At 43.7% G+C, this 23,418-nt stretch overlaps 1 protein-coding gene across 1 annotated transcript in view; it reads right to left on the bottom strand.

Annotated features, from left to right (window-relative positions):
- Nucleotides 1-23,418, bottom strand: part of mpp7a (membrane protein, palmitoylated 7a (MAGUK p55 subfamily member 7)) — a 136,836-nt gene that overhangs the window by 18,357 nt on the left and 95,061 nt on the right. Inside the window, exons 10-12 of the mRNA XM_035655306.1 lie at nucleotides 20,696-20,892; nucleotides 19,943-20,007; nucleotides 4,792-4,962 (exon numbers count right to left, since the gene is read on the bottom strand). Coding sequence (XP_035511199.1) covers nucleotides 4,792-4,962; nucleotides 19,943-20,007; nucleotides 20,696-20,892 — 433 coding nt within the window. The remainder of the gene's footprint in view (nucleotides 1-4,791; nucleotides 4,963-19,942; nucleotides 20,008-20,695; nucleotides 20,893-23,418) is intronic.

Below are 23,418 nucleotides of genomic sequence, written 5' to 3'. Positions count from 1 at the left end.
TTAGGAGCACTAGGACGAGCCAGAAGAACCTGATTTGAAGTTTTTGACAAAAAGTTTTTTATAAAAAAAAAAACGTATTGCACCTTTAATTTGGATATTAAGCTTTGGTTTGTACAAATAAATTAATGAATAAATTAAACATATAGTGTTTAGGTCCTTATATCAAGCACAAATGGAGTTAGTACCTGTAAATGCAGGGATATAGATGTTTTTTCAATCTAAGAACCTTGTTTATACTGGTTTTGGTTTGATGGAAGTCACTGAATCAATATCCAAATGTTCTCTTTTCTTTTACAGTTTTCCCTCAGTCTCTTTTTCTACTCTGTTGCCAAAAGCCATTCTCCAGTATTTTGGTGCTCGTTACCAGGGAGCAAAATCATCCTAATTTGAACCGACTGGCATCAGTGTCTCTGACGAACTGGACAAGAAATCAGTTTTGGAGTTACAAGTGCAATGGCTCTGCGTTTCAGTGTTTTACCACAGTTCTGCCGTGTGTGGACAGTTAGAGACAGTGCTTGATCTGGGCTCGAGATTCCTCGCATGCCTGACGTTCTGGGCAGGCACTACAATCGCATCAAACCCTATTGGAAATTCGTTTCTCCAGGCAAATGTGTTTAGCAGGCCGCTCCTCTAAAACAAACGGACAATGAGTTCACTCAGCGATGCGGAGAAGGTGGAAAGAGGGAGAGGGAGAAAAAAATGCTCTGTATTTCTAAGAGAAAGAGTGCTCCTGTTTCCTCTCGTGCTATCTGCGCCGTTCCTCTACATTTCATCTGGTGTGAAGCAGGAAGGTTTTGGAGTGATCCACAAGCTGATAAATAGGTGTGGACAACAAGGCTCTTTTAAGTATAATCTCTGAACACTGGCAGCCTTTACACACAGACAAATTCACACCCCATGCTTTCCCTTTACTTCTGCACCCAGCAACACATGGTTTGGGTCCTATTGTGCGACTGCTGTAAGTGGTAAAAGCTGTTTCCTCAGCGCACTCACACACTCCACTGTGAATTCAAAAAGAGAGAGAGAAAAAAAAAATATTGAGAAAAATACCCCGACCCTCTTTGGACCGACGGCGCGAGGCATTCTGTGGTTACTGTCTCACATAAACAAGCACATGGCCAAGCTAAGACAGCAATCAATCTTAGCTGGGGAGAGGGAGTTTTTCAGTGAGGAAAAAAAAGTCAGAGAAGCTGGGGTGATTTATTAAGATGAGGAAATGGAGTTCATTTTGAATTTGTTTCGGGAGCGCGGGAGGAATGCAGCGCCGCTGTTTGAACAAGGCTGCGGACCAATGTTGTTGTAGGTGCTGAAGGTGGCAGAGCGTGGTAATAGAGGCTCTTTTATGAGCCCTATCACACTGGTGCAGACAGTCCTCCTGGCAGGCCACAAACCTCCCCACAAGCTTGTTTGCTTGAATCTGAGCGTGGATATCAGGGCCCGGGCACAGGGGGCCGACACAGCCGTTTGTGCTACCCTTGGTATGACTAACGGCCCCACTTCTACATGCTCGTAAAACCATTTTCACCTTGTACATCGCTCCCTTGCTTGCCACTTGTGATATCAATGATGCATGGCAGCAGGCCTTCATCAGAATACCTCAGATGGCGATTAAAGCTTATTCCAGCTGTACCACCGCCTGCCAAAGGGGCCCAACAGGCCCACCACCAGGTCTTTTACAAGCAGAAGCAGTGCCCTGTGGTCCTGTGCCATCGTCTGACCTTAAACACGCCACCTCTTTGTGCATTGTTTGTTTCAAACAATGCTCCAATACAACAGCAACATTATAAATCTGAACGCCACAATAAAAAAAGTCATAACTCTTACAAATTTTCTGGACTAAGCTGCAGTATTTACATTGTGTTTATGTGTTTTCTCCTCCCCCATTTGTCTCTCTTGCCGGCCCTATTGCGGTACTTCTGGCCTCGCACAATGCCGTGCCAGTAAAAGTGTCAGACTTCATTACCGCACTCATTAGAGAAGTTGCCTTTAATATCGCAAGCTTAATAACTTCCAGGCCAAGCGCGGAGCACATCGCATGCAGTTTGCGCCGAGAGGCCGAGGCCGGGCCCAACGAGGCCCAGCTCCGGGCCCCAGAGCCACGACCCGACCTCAAACCTCCCAGCCTGCCTCACATCCAGGGCAGGGTATATTACAGCACTACACACAGCGCTGGCGTTGCTGCTACCACATTTAAAGGATGACAGTGGTGCAGTGTGGTAACCACAGATCATTTACAATGCACTGCTACTACATTTTTAACAGGAGGGAAGTCTTCAAATAACGCTCCAATGTTATATATTTGGATACCACATAAGCATTTACTTAGGCATCAGTATATCTGAAATATGTTAGGGCTAAACCCCAAACTACAAACCTTCAATTCATCAAAATATCACTGTAAGTTCAGTGTGTCAAGTTACAAGGAAATGTGGAAATCAGCACACCATTTTGTCAGGTTAAATAATCAGATTTCTTTCAAAACCATCAGTGGTTCAGTCAAACTATGCATGCAGTATGTAAAAATATATTTTTATTGGCTGTCTGATTTAAAATGTATAAAAACAAAGATAAGCATCTTGATTTGTCTTTGAAACAGATCTCAGACTCTGTGCTCCATTTAAGTGCAAGAGGTGGGCAGCAGGTCATTCATTAGTGGGTACTGTGGACCTGTTCGTCCACATTAATGAAGAAACGCCTTTAGGCATTCCTGAAAAGATTTCTCCACATGTTAAAGGCGGTCAATGGGTCGCAGTAAGAGCAATAATAAGAAATGGAAAGTCGTCTTTTTTTTTACTTCTTAAAACCAAAAACACAAGAGCAGAAGTGGAATGGATTAAACAGAGTGTTTATCTGCTCTAACATAAACTGCGGTTAGTTAGCATGTCTAGCTAACTAGCTTTCACTTCCAGTGAAGAGCAGCATATCATTAGCGAACTATGTTATTATGTGGGGTTACAGATTATGTTAGAATTTAGTAGCACATCCACTGTGTTATATCTTCCAACTGTGTGGAAGCTGACTTTTAGCCTGGTACATGCAGCTTTAGCCTAATTTAGCATAATATCATGTACATCACAGAGTCCAGCGTTTTCAACCAACTCACTAATGTTAGCTTCATTATGGAGCTAGCTATAGCTGATAAATTCTGCCGGCTGTTGTAGTTTCAGCAAACAAAATTGAAAATTGGTGGCTCGAAGGAAAAGCTAGCTTTTGTCTGCCTCTGTAATAACAGACTAAAACTACTAAACAGTGGTAATTATGCCATCATTATTGTACACTGCATATGTGGTGTGAAAGGTCAATGGCTGGGATTGAAAAAGGGCAGAGTACAGGTCTGAAGCAGAAAATATGCAGCTAGGACTCACAACAGGGGCTGAAGTTTAAACAACTAGCTTAATAGAAAAGAAGAAGAGCAGATACTAACAGTGGAGAGAGATTTTCTCAAGTGTTACAAACATTGCCCTTACATTGAGGAATAAAGTGTCGCACCCCTGAACAGAAAAAGACAAGAGCAGTTACAGAGAAAAGATCTCTAATAAGAAAAATCAAGAGAGTCCGGGGGGGAGGAAGAAGGAGAGAGGGAGGGGAGAGAAACATAAAGCAGATCTTTCCTTGGCCCTCCGCTTCGTTATGTGTGAAATTGTCCATAGGTTGTCCTCCAAATTATGGAAGTTAATTGAAAATATTTACATTAGCATGACAGGTGGGAGAGGTTCAGCATCCTCTGTGTAAGGCTGTGACATGCTGGCACAAAATAGGCTTGCTAATTAGCAACACGTCTGATGAAGTCCATGCTCTGCGTGGCGCAGTTAAGTGAACCAAGGCCTGGTCAATCAGGCTCAGAAGCACACCTCTGCAGAGAGCATAAGTGAGGAAAAAAAACAACAACCTTGAGACTCTGTTGCCAGTGGTGTTCAATTCTAGATTAACCTCACGAATGTTTAAAAACTCCTGTTGGAATGTCTGAAACGAAAAGATGAAGAGTGGAACAGACTTTTGAGTACTCATTCCTTGAGTGTATCTCGTCCCTTGATGAATTGATTGGAAGGAATTGCACTCAAAATTTGGGGAATTTTTTGTTCCATCTGTGTCTGGGACATTCTTGTCATTCTTTGTTACAAGTAACAAACCTAAAAAGGAAAATCTGGAAAAGCCTAGAACTCACTGATGGTACAGTTGGTCCTGAGAAAGATTTAAGTCTTTACTGTTGCACCTGGCTTAGCATATTGTTCCACCATTCACTGGCAACGCTCGTCTTCCAACCACAAACACAGAATGAGAAACCGCTAAATTCATTTCAAGACCTTGGCACGTTATAAAGCTCTTTGGAGGGCTTTGTAACACCCGCTCCTCCAAGCGAGTGTTAACAATTCCGTCGGCTCGAAAAATTGAAAGGACATCGAGAGCGAGGTGCCGTAAATGAAAGCAGTGAATGTGACTGATTAATATGAGGTCTGCTCCATCGATTCCACTGGGTGCTAAAAGTCTAAATTAAGGAGGCCCAGGATGAATGCGAGCGAGTCCCCTCACTGGGAAGCTCATTTCTGGGTTGCAGGTCGTGGGAGGGCAAGGCCAAGCCACCTGGGGCTGCTGGAGCTGCAGAACTCTGAGTCACACAGTCGTCTGCAAGTGTCACTACGCAGGGAGGTGATGGATTTTATTAAAAGCTATGGTGCCAAGTTTAACAGCAACAGAACCCACCCCCTAATCTCAAAAACAAAGTGTGAGGTAAGCCGTGACATTCAGAGCTTTTTTTTTGATAAAGTTTTTGGAGTCCAGATCTCTACTCACCCACTAGGACCACCAGCCTGTGTTTAGCTCCACTCTGCCTGCGGTACGGGGTGACCTCCTCGTACGTGGGCACGTCCGCCATGTCGTACATTTCGCTCTTCTTACACTCGTACATGGACTTGTTGGTCTTCTTGTCCCGCCTGCTCAGACGGAAGCTTCTCCTGAACCCAGCTGGAAGACCGGGATGAAATGACAGTGGAAGGTAAATGAGACAGAAACAAAACACATTAATCTGGTACAAAAAAAAATCATAAAAATGTTTGTGTCAGTATGCGTGTCTATAACGGTGTCTGAATTCCGACACAACTGTATGCACACATGAGCCCGCAGCTGTGCAATTCGATTTATTGTCATTTCAGTGTCTTGGCAAACACCTCCACGGCTCGATGTCCAATACCTCATATTGTATTGTGCAGCTCAGTTTTATGACAGCTATCTTTGCTGTAGGTGAAAGAAGAACAGAGTAACACTCGGCCAAACAGTTTCCCTGAATATCACCCTCAAACAATTTACTCACATTTTCCCCTGGTGACATGTAGTTGACTTTCTTTCACTTCTTCCGTGCATGCACATATCTCTTGGAGACTGTGGTGAGGTTTTAAGGCTTTTGAGTTTGTGAAAAGCTATACACAACATTACTGGCTGTTTTCTCATTAACGATTTTTCCGCTTTAATCAAAGTAGGAGTGACTCATGCTTGTGTTTCTTTTATATTTGTCTTGTGGTCTCTAAAGCCAGATTTCTGCTAAGAGGTCATTGTGTGAAATGGAAGAAACTGGATGTTTTTTTCGTGTAATTGACTGCTACAGTATGTGAATTTACTGCTAGTTGGTCAACGGTTGTTCACATAACTGTCAGGCTATGATTTGCAATTCGTTCACATTGCAATTTTAGATAGCTGTGAGGTATGTGTGTGTCATTTAGTGTTCTTTGGCTGGCCGCAAAGGGAAAGGTTGCCCTGTGTGTTCGGGTCACTTTACAACTGCTGTCATCTCTGATTGGTTTATGGTGTCCTCCGTGACTGCTGGCGCAAAGGCGTCTTGACATACTGATCCAAGAGTGTGCACGCCTCGGTCTGATAATCTATGACAATATCAAAAGGAGACATTTAGCCCTAATTTGAGGACTACGGTTTCATATTTATGACAGATGTTGATTGAACCTAAAAAGAAGTAAATCTCCAGAACCCAGGATGTCTAATATCCTATTTCGGCTTACGGTCATGGGTTGTTTTCTGCCTTCTCTTTCATTATTGCAGTTTTTAATCAGTAATTAATGAACTCAAAGATATGACGCAAGATGCCAGGGTAAGATTTAAGGCAGCATGAAAATTATGGACTGAGAGAAGAATCAGGAGTTGAAACAGCTCCTGATAGCTTAATACTTTCCACAACATTTTCAAACCACTGTGGCGCTGTGCAGACATGCAGCAAAGAGAAAGAGTCTGCATTCTTCTCAGCTTGTTCTTTTCCAAACAGTCCTTTAATAAGGGATGGAGCTGCGGACCTATGCTGAGTTACAAATGAAACACACTGTAAGTCATTGGAGCAGAATAATAATGTTTTTGCATGAGCTTGTGTATACGTATGAGCGTACACACGCGCCGAGTACTGAATATAGTGTTACACTGAACATTTAGGGCAGACTTTGTTCCACTGTGGGCAAGTTGTGGCTAACGTTGTCTGTGCCATTTCTCCTGTGGTTAATCTACTCATTCAGCACCCTCAACCCCCCCTACCCCCACGCAGGGAGTATTAGCCTCTGCCACACAGTGGAAAACACACACCGCTCATCTGCATTTCTTCTGTAAAGACATCAAACTGTAACCAATATCCACAAGGGTTGACATCATTACAATAAACATTAAAAGTATAATGTTAATGATATCCTATTGAAAGCAAGCAGTCAATTTTCTGAAAGTTCAAACCCAAAACCCCACTCTGGTCAGTCATTTATCACAATGTAAACACACTACTGGCTAATTAGGCTTTAAGTAATACTATGAAAGTCATTAATTCTATCTATATTAAGAGTTTGACAAGCTGCCATCTCATTGGCTCAGGCCAAGGGCAATCGCTGCTGATTTCCACATTGTAGGCAGGTGCACAGGGATTCATTACGAGGCTCTACAGTTAATATAAATCGCCATCCCTCAGCTGAGGGGGGCCCTCTAGTGCCGCTCTAGATCACTTAAACACTTCTAGACAGCTCCATCCAAACAATGGGGAGAATACTCCTGACCTCTCTAGAGCTGCCTAGGGGTAAACAAATTAAAGCCTCGTGCAGCTGTGAGCACCACCCCATACTTCCTCAAACCCCCCCCAACAACCATCTCATCTTCAGTACTGATGGAGACTGAATTAGACAGAGGGGATGGAAATTAATGTGATCCAGAATTAAGGACTGATTCAAGTCCAGTTTAAATGAAGAAAGTCTGCCTGTTTGTCATGAAAAGCCTCGGGTATGTTGGAACAACAACATGTTTGTCACAGCATGATCCAAGCATAAGGCTTACTAGCAGAGAAGGAATGTATGATATGTGTGGCACCGAGATCCAATACCTCTTTCAATGGTTTGACAGGTCAAATCAAATTTGTTGACAATAGTTCTGTTTTGAATTTCGCTGGAATGAGAGTGGCGGTGTCCTGGTGTATTTTTCTGCAAAAGAGTGTTCTGTGTCTTGGGGTATGGAGTTAAAGTTTCCTTGCTTAAGTCCCACACACACACGCACCTCCTAATGGTGTGCACCAGGCTGTGACTGGGTAATTGCCAAAACTGCAACTGAACACTTACGTGTGCACACACACACACACACCATCTCTCACTCTCTCTTTTTCTCACACACTTTGATTCAAAGTCCTTTCAGTAAAACAGAAACATGAAAAAAGTGGAGGAAAATAAGATGAGCACATTTAATGCAGTGTAAACACAAGCTGAGACTACGCACAGACATACACACACAATTGCTTGGACGTCGCCAGCAGTCCTGCAAGCCCATTTTCCAGTATGATAATATCTAACAGCCACGTAGGAAATTCAGCATGTGCGTAAAGAAAGCGTCCGGAGGCCTCTGCAAACTGTGAATACAAACTGCCCACTCGGACACTAACATCCTGTGCTGCAATTGCTACAAACCCGCACCTGCAAAAGAAATGGCTGCAACTGTAAAAGAAAAAAAGTACAGTGCATTAAGACAAGTGTCCATAAAAAATAACAGATGACTCAAAAAAACTCAAGTCATGCATTTGCCAATGGGTGTCTGAAAGAAGAGAAGCCTGAGAACAATACAAGCATCAGGTCTTCCAGACATCACGCGTAGGCGATCAGTGAGATGACAACACAGAGAAGAATAAAAAATGACTGCCATTTTCCCTCCAATCAGACTTCATTTTCTGCAGAGAGGGAGAGAGAAAAAGTGCGGTGAAGCTGAAAGGGAAAGGCTCATAGTGAAACCACCTGTTGCGAGGCCCCAGTGCAGTGAGGGCCGCCATCTAGGGCCTGTGGCCTAACTATAGGAGACTGTGCTGACAGCTCCAGTGCCATCCGGGCTCCCCCGGTGGGGGCCCTCTCTCCTCTGGACTAATGGAGACGACATCTATGGAATTAACCAGGCATGGCAGCCGGGGATTAAGTGAGTATTACACTCTCGGCTCTATGCCGCACGCTGCGGTTTAACGCAGTAACACTTAGTCCTGTTCGTGGGCACCAAATGTGGGAAGCATTACCGGCTCTCTCGAACTCATTATGCGTGCCCATTACTGGCTTGGTTGGAAGGGATGAGGAAGGCTCATGGTAGGCAGCGAGGGAGGTGGAGGACGCTTTCCACACTGTCAGCCATTATTATCCCAACAGTGAAGAAAAGGAAGAGGAGCGTTGCCACTCATAATGACAAAAATACAAAAGCCTGGGGCAGACAGAAGGACTGCTCTGCTTGATTCATCACCAATTTGCTTTGCCTGCATAACACAAGGAAACATGAATATGCCCAGATCTCTGGAGATCTGACATTATTGTAAAGACAAGAAGTTGAGCCATGTCACTGTGGGCCAACATAATGTACTGTAAAATGCCTCCAGAGGATTTAAGAAGGTCTCGAGGAGAGGAGAAGAGAGGAATTGGGAGAGGAATCAGGAGGGAAGAGGAAAGGAATTGGGAGAGGATTCAGAAAGAGAAAGAAGAATGCTGAAAGGGCAGCAAGTAAAGAGAAGGAAGTGGACATATCCAGATAGACAGGCGTGTGTCCTTCAAATCCTCCCTCCACACAACTGCTAACAGGCATCTGTGAAAAGGATTATGGTAGTAGTAAAGTGGGCTCCACGGCCGATTTTAGTGTATTTGATTGTATCAAACGTTGAAGTATTTCTGGACAACAGTACAGATACAGTATCCGCCTCAACCTCTGGACTTTAGGGACGTTAACAAAGCGAGTTTCAGTGAAATTTCAGCCTAGCCGGTGCACTTCACTCCTCTACTAATAAACGCAATGAAAGCAAGAGGTGAAGTTCGTTGGTGTGACGTTTGAAATATGTACGTGTAGCAGTCCACCGTGGTGAACTCATTAGAGTGTTATCTGGGGAGAACACATTCTGGGAGTAGTTTCCACAGCCCCCGCACTAAGCATTTGGAAAGTGGTACCCAACCCAAGTGTTACAGGCTTATACGGTGGAATAGGGCTCTAGACCTTTGGCTGCAAGAGGTCCATTTGTGTCGAGAGCTATTTGTTTTTCCCCTCCGTCTTATCCCACTGCTCTTTGGGCTCAGGAATGCCTCGTCTCAAAACGATGCCTGATGTCTTGTGTTGGCAAAGAAAAAAAAAAGAAGCCACTATCAACATGCCAAATGAGGTCTCTGAGTGCCAAACGTACTAAGGCTAAATGCCTGCTTTCCTGTTTGTCTCAACAGTCTGATGTTCAGACAGAGAAGACGCTCTAAAACAAAACCACAATCAAGGAAATTCCACGTCTCTTTTCCAAGTCTTTAAACAGCTGGAATAGTTGGTTGCTAATGCTGATAAAAGCACACCTGTTAAGCTGGTGCATATACCTGCTCGGATTGTATCCAAATGTTGGATATTTATTAAAATGCGTATCATTTCAATCTTATAAAGTAAATTTCCCTCCTGTTTGGACCCAGATTGGGGGAAAAACTCACTAATCCCAATGTATTGGCTCCTACACGTCCACAACTATTGAACCTGCAGCCTGATGAACTCATCTCATTTTGGAAATGGAGCGTTTTTATTTCAGTTTATAACACTTTTCCATTTTTTCCATAACTTGGACATAATTGGATCGTGAGGGGCTGATGGATATCCCAGCCCCCGTCCGTTCAGCTTTAACTGATTTGGAGCTTCTTGCATGCCCTCCATCCACCCGTCTTTCTCTGGATGTTCAGTGTGTGACTTTTGGGAATTTTGGGATTATGTTAGTGAGAGTATGAGGTGTCACCGTGTCTACGCAGCCTTATCACAATGCAGTGGATTTTCTGCTTGTGACTCAAGGCAAGCGCACTGATGGATCACCTCAAAAACAAATCTCTTGGTGCACCTGGATGCGACCTGGGTGTCCAGACTACTCTTAATTCTCTGTGCGGAAATTAAAGTCTCCAAGCACTGCTGTCTAGAAAGACCTGATAAGTAGGCGTCACTGGAGGCAGTTTTCCTCCTCATGCTCGAGGATCGCTTTTGGCAAAGTACTTTACAGACGTTGCATCACTGAGAGAGGCATGAAGGGAAAACAAACCAAAAACTAAGGACAACAACTGCCTACCCCCTCCCACCTCCTCCTTTATTTCCCCATGCAACCTCAGTAGCATTGCAAAAGCATCTGTAAGTTCTAGGATTTCAAACTTTTAGGGACGGGCCAACTCTAAATCATACAACCACATCCAACGGGCTGAAAAGCCATGCAGCAAGTACTCTCATAGAGAAGATGTTATTATAACTCAGAATTTTTTTCTTCTCCTCCTCCTGAGGTTCTCTCATTTCAGTTAAACCTCGTTCTGGGCTGCTGGAGTTGAGAAATGCTGCTAACCCGCTAGAGTGCTGGATGTTGTTTGGGTACCAAGGAGGAAGAGGAGAGGCTGAGGTCATTGACCTCATGGAGGAGGCAGGGTGACAGTAAGGGCAAGCCTGAAGGGGACAGAAAGGAGTGGAAAAAATGGACTGGTGTTTGGCATAGTTCGGCCTATGGAAGTGACCCTGATTGAGCTTGGCAGACATGGCTCAAACTCAGTATTTATAAACTCACATGTGGACTGGATATCCTGTGAAATCTGGAGTCTAAACGCTGTAGTGTGCAGAGAGAGCTCTGAGGCCAGTTCACCTCTTGACCTTAACATCTGAATATAGACAGAATGGGATACAGAGAGCAAGAGAGCGACAGAAAAAGAAATAAAGAGACAGAAACAAGAGAAAAAGGGAAATGGACAGACAGAGGATTTGTGCATGAGCCAGCAAGTACGGCCTGTGGTCCTCCAGAGGGACGATACCTTATGATTTGTCGGGAAAATGACAGTGGTAATAAAAACATGATGGGGAACATTTTCTGTACAAGACAGAGAATTGGAACCAGCTCTCTGGAAAGGGCTGCAGAACCAAAGCGGGCCACGGTAATTGTCATTAAGTCTGACCGGGACCACATCAACGAGACCGGCCCTCTGCCGGACCTCCAGAACAAAGCGTGGAAAACAAGCCGTCCTTTTAACCCAAATCCATCCAGAACCGTTCTCAAAGATGTCCTCAGACCCACAGCAGAGGCAGAACAGGATAACTACTACATTCTGCAAATCCATGACATGATCTGCCAGTGCACTCATGCTGTCAGCAAAGGAGCAGAAATAGCACACCATAGGCTAGTGTACCACTACAGAGCTACTCTTTGTGTTTTTACATGGGAGTACAAGTTGAATCAGTTGTACCAAAAACACAGTGAGCTTTAAAAGACTATGTCAAGCACATTATGAAAAACAGGTAACTTCTCAGTGTAACATGGCATAAACTACAAAGCGTGATCTATGAAGGGAGGGCTAAAGGACCAGGGAAGCATGGAGAGGAACTCTAAAGGCCTTCACTGCATCGATGGAACAGCCACATCAAGAGGGCACAGGACAAAGGGAAGAGAAGAAGACAACATCTCTCACCTAGGTGGAATCCACTACTATAGTCAGCGTCCTCTGGTGATGAGAAGAGAAAGAAAGGAGAAGCCAGAAGAGAGGCACAACATCATGTTAAAGAGAAAAGTCAAAAATGATGAGACAGCTACCCCTCTTACCACATACTGGGAAAGTAAAAGAACAAGTCCACAGAAATACATGAGAAATAACACACAGGTACAGTTAACAAGGCAGAAATCAGATTTGTTTTTTGCGTTATTCATGTTGGTAGAGTTTCTGTTAATTAAGTCTACTTGTCCAGAGTGATAGCCATTGATGTAGCGGTAAATAAGAGAGGTCAAGTATGACCTCCAGCTCTTCTTTATTCTTACCTATAAAAATAATACAATGAATTTACTTTTATTTTTTACTACTTATTAATTTACTACAAAAAATAGGATACCAAAAAACATTAACAATAAACTGAATTCAGTTTTACAATCCACGACACCCCTGGCCATTGCTTTGGATGTTTTTTGGAAGTCTATGAATAATTTAGTATTATGAGTGAGTTCGGCAGGCGCAAGATTACTGGAGATGTAAAGGAATGATTCTCCAAATGATGTCCACTCCAATGAAAATGACAAGTTAGCTGGTGAAATATGAGACTTTGTACAAAGCAAGCGCCAATAACCTGCAAAATCTCAACAGGTTTTAGAGGAGAAATTGACAGTGACGTCTGATGTTCCCCTTTAAGAGCTATAAGCTTTGACATGAGAAGACAGGCCAAATGAAAACAAGAAGGATGGAGAGCAGAGGTGAGAGGTAGACCTTTCATTACACACAAAAATCATAAAGGGCAACCAATCACAAATGGTTTCACTGTTTGTGTATTGCAACACTATCAGCCAGTGACCTATCAAGTTAGATTCAATGGGAGATGTCAGACAAGAAGTACCTTCAATCTCCTCAGCTGTGAGTGCAATAGAAGCAAGGAATAGAAATGACTCACAGTTAGGGGGAATTTTAGATTACAAAAAGTAAGCTAAGGGAGGAGAGGAGAGAATAAGAAGAGAAAACCTACCAAACTCAAGAGCCACATCATCTTAGAAAAGCAAACAAAAGAAAAACAAATGACAAAAAGAAGAGTTAACATCGGAATTTCATATGTAAAACACTCTGAGCATTTGAGCTATATGTGTTTAAAGTACACTAGTATACAATACTCTCAGTAATAAAGTATCATTTTGAGCAGTCATTTCTCATACAAAATTGAAATAGCTCATAATTCTATTTCATTTTGTTATATTTGTGAAAAATGCTCAGCTCCACTATCATACAGTAACATCAATTACTCTGCACTATTGTTTCTACAAGTTAAATTACTACATTAATTTCATATATCAAAAAAATAATTCCTGACTCAAGTCCACTCACTAGCTTTTTCTGAAGCTTTCAACTTCAACTCAAGGTCATCAGTGGGTGAAGTATCACATGAATATGAAAAGGTAGTTTGTAACCCCAAACCAAAATTCTACCAGGTTACGTGAGGAGAATCCACGTTAACAACATCCACTGATGAAAACCACAACATGCAGTTGAAAGCTCCAAAAAGATTTTTTAGCAAACTATTCTAACAAACTATAATAATGAACTTTCACACTCTGCTAAACGACATTTCTATTGTTTCTATTCTGATAGAAGACATATCCATTGTTACCTAGTGAGACACAGTCTGGGGTACATGTCTGTGGTGCATCCACTGAGACTTCACAGAAAGAAACATATTTAGATTAAGAGCCTCCAAAGGGCTACCTAATATTGATACATTGCTCTGGAGTTTAGACCAAAATAATAAAAGGACCATAAACCCGGGGTGAGTTATACAGTAAAGCGGTTCATTTTAATTTAAGGTAGCTTTTGAAATGACTCCAGATGTTTAAGAGCGCCATCCAAACAGCTATAAGATGATGGTTTCAAAATGGTAGCCGATGCATGATCTGGGTGTGTTTGGTTTGAGATGCCGTGAACATTTGGAGGCACTTATAAATGCTTCCTTCCCTTCACGTGTTCCCATTTTGGCCAAACAAGGTTAAATCAAAACATACATAACACCATCTACCACAGCATGGGGCTCGCCTTACAGCACCATGTTCATTTCCCAGAGCGCACCGCAGTTCAGGGAGATGTTACGTCACAGCCGGAGTTAATGACTAGCCAAAACAGCAGTCAGGACCGATCACTGCAAAGGTGGTTTCGTGCTAGAAACATTAGGCCTGAGAGCGGTGACTGTTTTGAAGTGTGGAGCCAAATGTGTCTTTATCTGACATCTTGTTTCACATGTTAGTGTTCACGGCAATGCTCCTACTGATGTTGCCCTCCTCTTGTTGTAATGTGACGTTTTAAGTTGAACCAGCACCTAACCCACAGTTTGAGTAGGATGAGAGGTAATTGTAGAGGGGAAGAGAGGGAAACTTGAAAGAGGAAACAAGGACAATATGAGAATGATAAAGATATCTAAAATCCTTCCAAGTGCTGCCCTTATTACACTCTGGAAGGCTTTCATCTGGTGCCTATCTGCCACAGGAATGGTTTGCATTGCCTAATGGCCTTGTAGCCTTGAACAGCAACATTCCTAGTCTAATGAAACACCATGCGATAACACTGCAGAATGTAAATCGACAGGGCATGGCCTATCTGCGAATGCTTAAATGGTGGAAACAAAACCTCGTCCTTTGCAGTGCATTTTACCCGTCTGCCCATAGAAACATTTTGAGAGCAGTGAGAATGAGCTGAAGTCATGATCTGATGTGAGCATATGTGGACGGCCAGGCCTGCAGTGATGGTGGCAGCCAAGCCTATCATTTAGTGAGCACAGGGAGCCATGGCCGCCCAGATTGTGGCCACCGACTTTCGCAGACATTCTCACTGTGCAGTCAGCGAGTCTACCACCAGTCAGCTAACCAGCCTCACTGGATGTTTCATGTTGAACTCGCCCCCTGGAAAGGGATGCACGCTTCGGGGTGTATCACATGTCGCCCACATGCCAAAGATCCACCACAGAGGATGACAGAAGGGGTGAGATGAGGGTAGTGTTGGAATGAAGAGAAGGGATGGATATCAAAAAGAGAGACAAGAGTAGATGTTTGTTGAAGGATAATATCAGTTTATTAGACCTTGGGTCATATTTTTGTAGTTTCGGCTTCTGTTTTTATTGGTTATGATGACATTATACTTGTCATAGTAATGTCTAAGATCCGGAAACATGATGATATCTCAACTAGGTCCAATGTGGAAAGAAACTTGAACGGTCAGACAATCAGATGTATCGTAAACAACAGATCAGCCTAAGTCATACTGCCTATTACAATCCCATAAGATAGTAAGTAGCTTTGCATCGTACTTGGCTTTGGAACTGTATGGATTATATCTGGAACAGTCAATCTGCACGGCTGCTAGGAAATCTTTCAGCTATCTCCTTACGAGGGAGGAAGAGACAAAGGACTGACCCCTAGTCAGCACCCTGTAAATGGCCCTGAGTTATGAGCTGATGTCACCCTCGCAGCGAGCCAGCATACAGATGGCCTTCTCCTTGAGCAAACTGGACGCTGTCACTTTCTCTCTTGCTTGCTATATCTCTCTCATTTTTAAACAACCAACAGGAGACCGGTGGAATTTTCCAGATGAGAAAGAATGAGATCTTTGTCATGCATCTTTTGGCCTTCAAATGTAGAGCTGATTATTCAAAGTCAGGATAAGGAAGTGAATGAAAAACAGAGTAGGGCTGGTCTGCATTAAATAGCTGACTATACTATACTACTATATATAACAAAATGTTACAAGTAAGTCGGAATTGGGATACTGACAAAGAACCAATATACAGGGAGTTTTACTGTGAAGGGAAAAAATAACAACTTGATCTATAAAACTTTAAGGGTGGTCTCCATGGGGTTATCTGGCCCTAACCTTTAAGAATAAAATGGAACTGTCCTCCTGCACCCATTGCGCTTCTAAATCTACTCCTCCTACTCCTGTGTCTGTAAGCGTTTAAGTTGAAAAATGAAATGGACGGATAAATTGAACACAGGGCCAGGTTCAGGGCCACTTAAGACCGATCTGGTGCGCCATTTCCAAATGGTTCAGTCACTCGCTGGAAAGAGAGGGAGCAAGAGTATGAGGGTTAGCGCTGTAATGTATGAAGAGAGAGATGTAGAGAGACCCCAAGGTGAGCGATAAGTGTGTCCACGTGTTTGGCAGACTGCAAACCAAACCAAACAATCAGACAGTGGAGAGGTTTGCATGTCAGACAGAGGAACAGACACGCTGTAAGAAAGCCCAGGGAGACGTTAGTATGTTCAGAGAGAACAGATGGGGAAGCTGGAGGAGAGCCAGGGATCAATGGAAGGGAGCTGGGGGGTAAAAAGGGAGGAGGCAGGTAGGACAGGTTGACAACTATACATGTAAAATGGTTGATCTAACCTCTGTACCCGATAAATAATTGGCTTAAACGGGGCAACTGATGGCACTTTAAACATCAGTTTCATAACCAAGGAATGCATCCACAAAAGAGCCGAGAGCAACAGTGAGGAAAGGGATTATTTATATCTTGCAAATGTTAGGCGTAAATGGACACGGTTTAGCAATGCTCGCCGCAGCCCCTCGCCAAGACCAATATTGTTCCAGCCGACGGAGCTCCCGGGCTGGAAAGAGAGAGAGAGAGAGAGGGACCCCCTCCTCAATCACCACCTCCGTCCTCCACTCGGTAACAGCGGGGTCTCCACAGTATCCTTCAATTAGGTTGTAGTTTATGGCCCGGGGGCCAAGGCCGGTCCTTCGTGTACAGGGCCAGGATCCAAGATCCGTCTCCATCCATCTCTCTTGACCCAGCCACCACCACTCCACAGAGCCACATCTGCTACCGAATGTGACCCCTCAGCTGTTTCTCTCTCCATCTTTTCTGCATCTCCTCTTCTCAGCTTGGACTTTCTTTTACACCCTTCACTTTTGTTCACTGAGCTCGTTGTTTACACTCCAACTGAATCCAAAATTTTTCCTCTAATTGAGTTTTTATTTTATTTTGAACACCGGGAAATGAGCATGTGTTTGCGTCTCTGCAAGAACAGAGAGTGAACTGTTATCATTCCCCAGTTATTTATCTAGTCCTAGAGGGGGGCATGTCAAGGGACTTCCTACTACTGCTGCTGCACACACAACTAATCCTTACAGTATGTATGACATTAGGAAGAAAGTATTGCTACAGTCAAAAGGAGACGTATGTTCCTTTGGTAGGGGCCACAGCGGACTCTACAACATTTTACACCTGCCCTCTGTGCATAGAGTGGGGAGGGAGGGGGGATACAAATCCCATAACTCATAAGAGGAACTGGGCCATTAAAATGAAATAGTAAGGGAACAGTACAGCACTGTCTGTCTTTAACTTTTTAGCAAGCTATTTTTGGCCATCCAGCACCATGTATGCCAGTATGCGGTTGAACATAACCAGGAAATGACAACATCCATAATTCACCCGAGGGCTTGAATCTGAGGTAAAAAGAGCCTAATGCTAAGTTTAGAGGTGGTCAGCGTAGCTTTCTTGGTTATTTCAGAGCTACATATTGAAAGAGTCACGTTACATTAAGGGCTCACCGCCATGTTGAGGGAAACAAGTAGTCAAATGGACATGTCCGTCTCAAAGTGGTAATCTACACTGAAAAATATGGCCAATAAGAGCTAGCTTTTGGTTCAATGGGGTCATTGTGAGACCAGAGCAGGCCTATAAAACCAAGTACAAGTGTAGTGTATTTTTCTGAGGGTTCATATGTTTTGGAATGAAAGAATGAAAGGAGGGAGGCAAGTTGTACATTGCCGAGGACGACCTAAAACCATTGGGCCTAAATGTGTGGTTATGAAAACTTATATATAGGCAAAGATGTGAAGACAAAGCAGGGATGCAAGGAGGGAGTCCAAAATGATCACCCGCCACTTGTCAAATGTGAACAAAAAATTAAAGTAAGTTAAAGGAAAACCAGAAAATCCTTACTTTTGTGAAGCTGCAGTTTTATGGCCAGTTGAAAAATATTTTGTCTGGTACAGTTTACCAGCAGTTGGCAGATAGACGAAAAAGTTAATTTTGGATCCTGGAGGCAGTACAGGAAAGGTGCGTAGGAGGAGAAGTCATGTAGAGTTTTTAAAAGTAAGCTTGGGTAGCTGATGTAAAGCACGGAGGGGGAAATTTATAGGGAATGCTTTCACTGTTGGAAAGGGGTATATATGTGGGATAACTTGTAATAAACACTATAATATGGATAATGTCTTTGTTATTACTTTGGTATTGAAGTTTCACTCAAAACTAATTCACATTGGCAACACCATGTCGCATGATTTTTTTGAACTTTTGAATTCATTTTTTCAGGTTTGAAGATCACAAAAAGCAAAAAGCAGTGCACAATGTTGGGCACAATATTGATGCAAGTCTGTCTGGGGTGGTTCTGTAAGACCCACAGCAGATATTGGCAGAATGTTTTCCTCCTTCATGGCTACAGGCAGGCACATGCAGTCATATTGTAATGCGCAGTCATGATGCCAGCTGGAGAGCCTTCTGTTCACGCACTGTAGCTCACCATATACAAACCAAATTGTTATTTGGCAGCTGTTTGTAAATCATAGCTAATGTCTTTGTCATTTTGAGACTGCGTGACAGGGAATCTCTTGTAGAGCTATTCAGTCAGGTGAGGGAGAAAAGTGGGCTGTGGGCGCAAAGCGGTTGTGGCACAAACAGCTGCCAGAGCAGGTGGGGACAGGTCTTAAAAAACAAGGGCTGTTCAGACCTCTACTACCTACTCCTCAAGGCTGCATTGTTTCTGGTGGCTGCTGGGAGTGGAGATCTTCAACCACTGTTAGGTCAAAATCGTTGATGGAGCGGCTTCAAGGTTCCTTTTGGAGACAGTTATGTATGTACTGTAGAGTTGATTGATTGTTTGCAAGATTTTAGTTTTCATGACCAGAAAAGCCACAAGGAAATCCATTGTCTGCGCCAAAAGAGGAACATTTTATAACATTCTCATCTGCATTTTAATTCAATCTGTTACTAGTGGCACCATAAATCTTGGGAGTCACCTTGGTGATTTTAAACCTGTCAAAGTTCACTCACAGCTTTACTATCAAAGCCCTCTATTCAGAGATCAGGTTAGCTGATTCAAAGTTATACTGTGAAACACTTATTTTACTGTGGTGATGATTCTCTTTTCCACTGTATTATTGGTATGAGTATGAACCAGGGTGTCTAGGCTATACCTAATTATTTCTGCTGCTGTCATTTTCTTGTGTAACATAGTTTATGTCTTCTGTCTTCATTATGAAGCAATCAACAATCTTTGATTTATAAGGGTGATTTAGCTATAATCCCTCTATTTCCTGATCCAGGCTTGTTATAGCACATTTCTGCTAAGTACTCCTGCTGATGCGTTCTCCCTAACTTTGCTGCACTGACTAGCCAGGGTTAGGGTACGTTAATGCACTCCAGAGAGCAGTGTTGAGCCTCCATCACATCTGTAGGTCTAGTATCAGATCATTAATCCGTCATTAGGTTCTCTGAGATGTGGAGAGGTGAGCTGGATGGGTAGGGCTGGCTGGTGTTTTGGCTGGAAGGTGTAAAGGCTCAGAGAGGTTTTCCAAAGGGCAAAACCCCCTCCTCTTTCGCATTAAAGCTCCTGCATGACTTAGACCACATCAACACGTGGGAAGGCAGAGGGGGGACAGAGGCAAAAGAGTCTGGCAACAGAGAGACTGAGAGAGTGAAACATGGAGCAGACGGGAAAATAAGAAGGAAGGTAAATCCAGACACAGCACTTCCTCCGATGACAGGCGGGAAGGAGCGCAACTGTACAGCGGGCTTCAGCAGTGGCCTTAGAGTGCAGAGATGGCTCCTGAGCAACTTCCCTAACTTTCACCGTTACTATCCCTTCCTCTGCATTACCTCTCCTCCAGCCACCCACCTGTTGCAGAGTGTTATCATGTTCTAGTTTGTTAGGGGCCAATCACAGAGGATGATATATGCTTACATGATCGTCGGGTGGAGGTCTTCTGGAACGCGAGAGTCGCAACAGGTCGCGGCAGTGCAAGTCTCCTGGAGTAAGAGAGAGGAGGAGAAAGAAAGAGAGGAAAAGAGAAAGAAAAGGCACAATAAAACCATCAGTTTTTATGAGCGCATAGGGAATAATAAACACTCCCTGCTACGCTACAGAGAACCCACTCTTCAATATCCACCACTTTCATTCTGTCAGCTAAGACTGGTGAAAGAAAAGAAGGGAGGTGAAGGAAAAAGGCACTTGCTGTTGACAAAACTGCAGGGTTAAATCTGAATGTTTGTGAAATGTTCTCTCTCTTCTTTTGCTCTCCTCCCTCCCTCTTTATATGTGTGTGTGTGTGTGTGTGTTTTTTTTCCTCCTCGGGTGCTCCTGGGCGGTGCCAAGAAACTGCCCCGGCCTCCTGAGCTCTGTGTTGCACATCAAGTGCGGCCGTCCGAGCGCACACTGATGTGCGATTTTCCATCCACTTGCCGTCCAAAGTGGATCGGTACCAGCGCTATCATTTTCTGTCATTACTCATTTCGGGCCAGACATTGTGCGGAAATCCAGACTATTTTGGCAGTGTGAGGCAAGAAAAAAAAAATAGAGAAAAAGGGGGGAGAGAAAGAGAAAGAGAGTGAAACTTGTGTGACTGTGACAGCAGTAAAGACAGTTGGGCCAGCCTTGTTAAGAGGCAATGGTAGAGAGTAGACAGGACAGGCTGATCTAGCAGGGGTTGTTTCTTACCTCTCCTGGAACTGTTTGGATGGGATAAGGCCGGCACGGGGATTGGCGTCCCCCTCTTGTTTGGCCTGCCACCAGGTTGCGTCATCTTGGCTCATGATCTGAAGGATGGAGCCCTTCTTGAAGGCCAGTCCAGCCTCCTTACATGGGATGGCTTTGTCCTCCTTAGGGTTGTAGTCGAAAAGCGCCTTCACAAACACCTGGATGTGCAACAGGGGAGGGGGAGGGAAGAAAACAAAGAGCTGGATTGAGGGCACAACAGGAAAAAGCAACGGTTCACTGTAAATCCCTCCATTGCGTAGAGTGTGAACTCTGTGGGCAAGCCATCACGGCAAACACAGAAGGTGCTTCACCAACGCTCAGGGTGATTATTCTAGAAAGGTCATTGCAATCAGAAGTTGAAACCTGCAACTGCTGGCCAAGTTACTCTCTCCGCGTCGTTCCATCAACACTTAGGACGGACTAAGCCCTGTCACCAGCTTCCCAGTGTGGTGAGACTTAACATCTCCTGAGTCAGAGGCTCCACTTGGAAGCGCTGTGTTCCACCTACTGACGAATTCTAAACACAAACTAATATCAGGGATCTTTCCACATTAAGGAACAAACCGATATGGGAAAAAAGTTGTTTTCTTTCTTTAAGGTCTGATTTGCTTTGGCGGAGGGGGTGGGACACACCTCATCAACACAAAGGAGGTTGGACCTTATAGTGGAAAAATCTCCGACATCTTTTCCCGATGTGGGCGGCGAGCTGCAAGTTAAAGCACCTTGCTGCGTCTTCTGTCCGAATTGAGTTCTGTCATGATGAGTTAGCACTCCTAAGACACCTCAGTACATGTGGAAAGAGAAGGAAGAGAGGGTAGGAAAGTGTGCATGTGTGAAAGAGAGAGAGAAAACAAGGGAGAGGGAGGGGAGAGATTACATTTTTCAATGTCCTATTGATTTAAAGAGTGCTTTGTGCCATGTTGTAAAATTATGTTTCAGACAGAGATGTTTTGTTTGGGTCATAAAAGTCGCTTTGGCTGCTAAACCCTCCGGCAGAATACACTCATACATCTACACACTAAGATCTCCCGCTTTTCTTCCCTTGGCTCAGTTTTTTTGGCCCGTACATGTTCAGCCACTTAGCTGCCCTTTGATGCATCTACTCTACCTGATGTAAGCGCGCAGGCTATTTTCATGAAGGAGTGGCTGAGTGTTTGGCACTGGCAGACTATTTTTCAGATGGATTCCCTTAAACGGCCAGACAGTTTCAACCATTACACGATGAGAGGGGATGGAAGTGGCCCACCCTGTCCCGTACACCTCTTGTTACACATGCAGTGTGGGCTGCGCTGTGAATAATGATAAACCGCCTTCGACCCTGGAGCTTAAAACCGATGAGCGAATCCAGCTTTTGTCTGCTATTGATAGATGAGCGTGTGAGAAATGGTGCATCAACACCCCAGTGGGTGAGAATGATGGTATGCTGGTTGGAACGACAGTTAAACCACCCTCAAAATGAATGGCTACAAGCTACTGTCTACTGGTACAGTCCGCATGAATGAAGATAATGTTGTCCTACATATGGCTAGGCATCAAACCATTAATACTTTTTTGGTACTAACAGAAATGTGTCTTTAGCACTGAGTCTTGGAAACTTTAAGGACTAAAAGCTGGCGTGGAATGTCTGGATAGATTAATCTTCTGTATCTACTCTTTGATAAAGTCTTAAAGTTCTTTTACAACTACACAAGAAACTGAAACAGAAAAATAAAATAAAACGTAACTTAACACTACTTTCAGACAGCAAGTGTTTGCAGCTGCCTCCATCGTATTTATTGTAAACGGTTGCGAGGAGGGGGAGGCCGCACAGCTCTTTGCATTTGGAGTTTATGATGGTTCAACTTGTCACTGCTCGCTCTGTGACCACGGCAGCCACAAAAACTAAAGCGAGGGAAACAATACAGGAGCTTAATTTCACACCTCTTCATCTGCAGAACAATGAAGAAAAACTGTATTGGAGCAACATCAGCTTTAGATGTTCGATTTCAGTATATATTCAATAAACAGCTTTTATCCCACCAGCTGACAAAACCTGCCATATTATATACTATATATCATAGTACTGACCATTTCCATCTTTTTAAGCTACAACCTGCTCTATGTACCTTCATAAGAAGGTGGATGGCAGCAGCCTGTGGTATACAGACTGGTATGATTGGAAGTAGCCAGGAACCGCCACGGTGGAGTTGTGCCCTGTTTCCACCGATTTATTATAAAAAGAACATTGTAATTGCCAGGTGGCAACTGCTCGTTGTTTGAAAGCACCTTTAATCTACTTCTGTGAGTAAGTATCATACTGATTCTGGTCCCAGTCTATCAGTGTTAATAGTATGCTGCCTGTAAATGTCCATGCCCCCGAAGCAACATCACATTCTGTCTTCTAATACTACACTTAACTGTGTTGATCAATGTTACAGTGTTTGAGGCAAATTTATACACTTTGTACCACTCATTCACAGCCCTTATTTTGTCTCTCTGTATTGCCTCTACTACATCTGCTAAAGCCTTGCTAAACTAAGCTAGCAGTTCAAACAAGTCTGGCCCTGAACAACTGTTTAGGGCTGTCAGGGAAGGTGAGAGAATCCTTTGAAGTCACTGTCTCTGCTTTCCATGTCATCCCACTTTGGGTTGCACAGTGGAAGGCGTTACTTGGCCAGTGTAGACATTAAAACGAGAGCCAGCAA

Source organism: Morone saxatilis, unplaced genomic scaffold (genome assembly GCF_004916995.1).
Source record: "Morone saxatilis isolate NCDOM2014 unplaced genomic scaffold, NCSU_SB_2.0 Contig0, whole genome shotgun sequence".
Lineage (NCBI taxonomy): Eukaryota > Metazoa > Chordata > Actinopteri > Moronidae > Morone > Morone saxatilis.
Note: the sequence above shows the minus strand (reverse complement) of the source record. Positions and strands in the feature narration are given on the sequence as shown.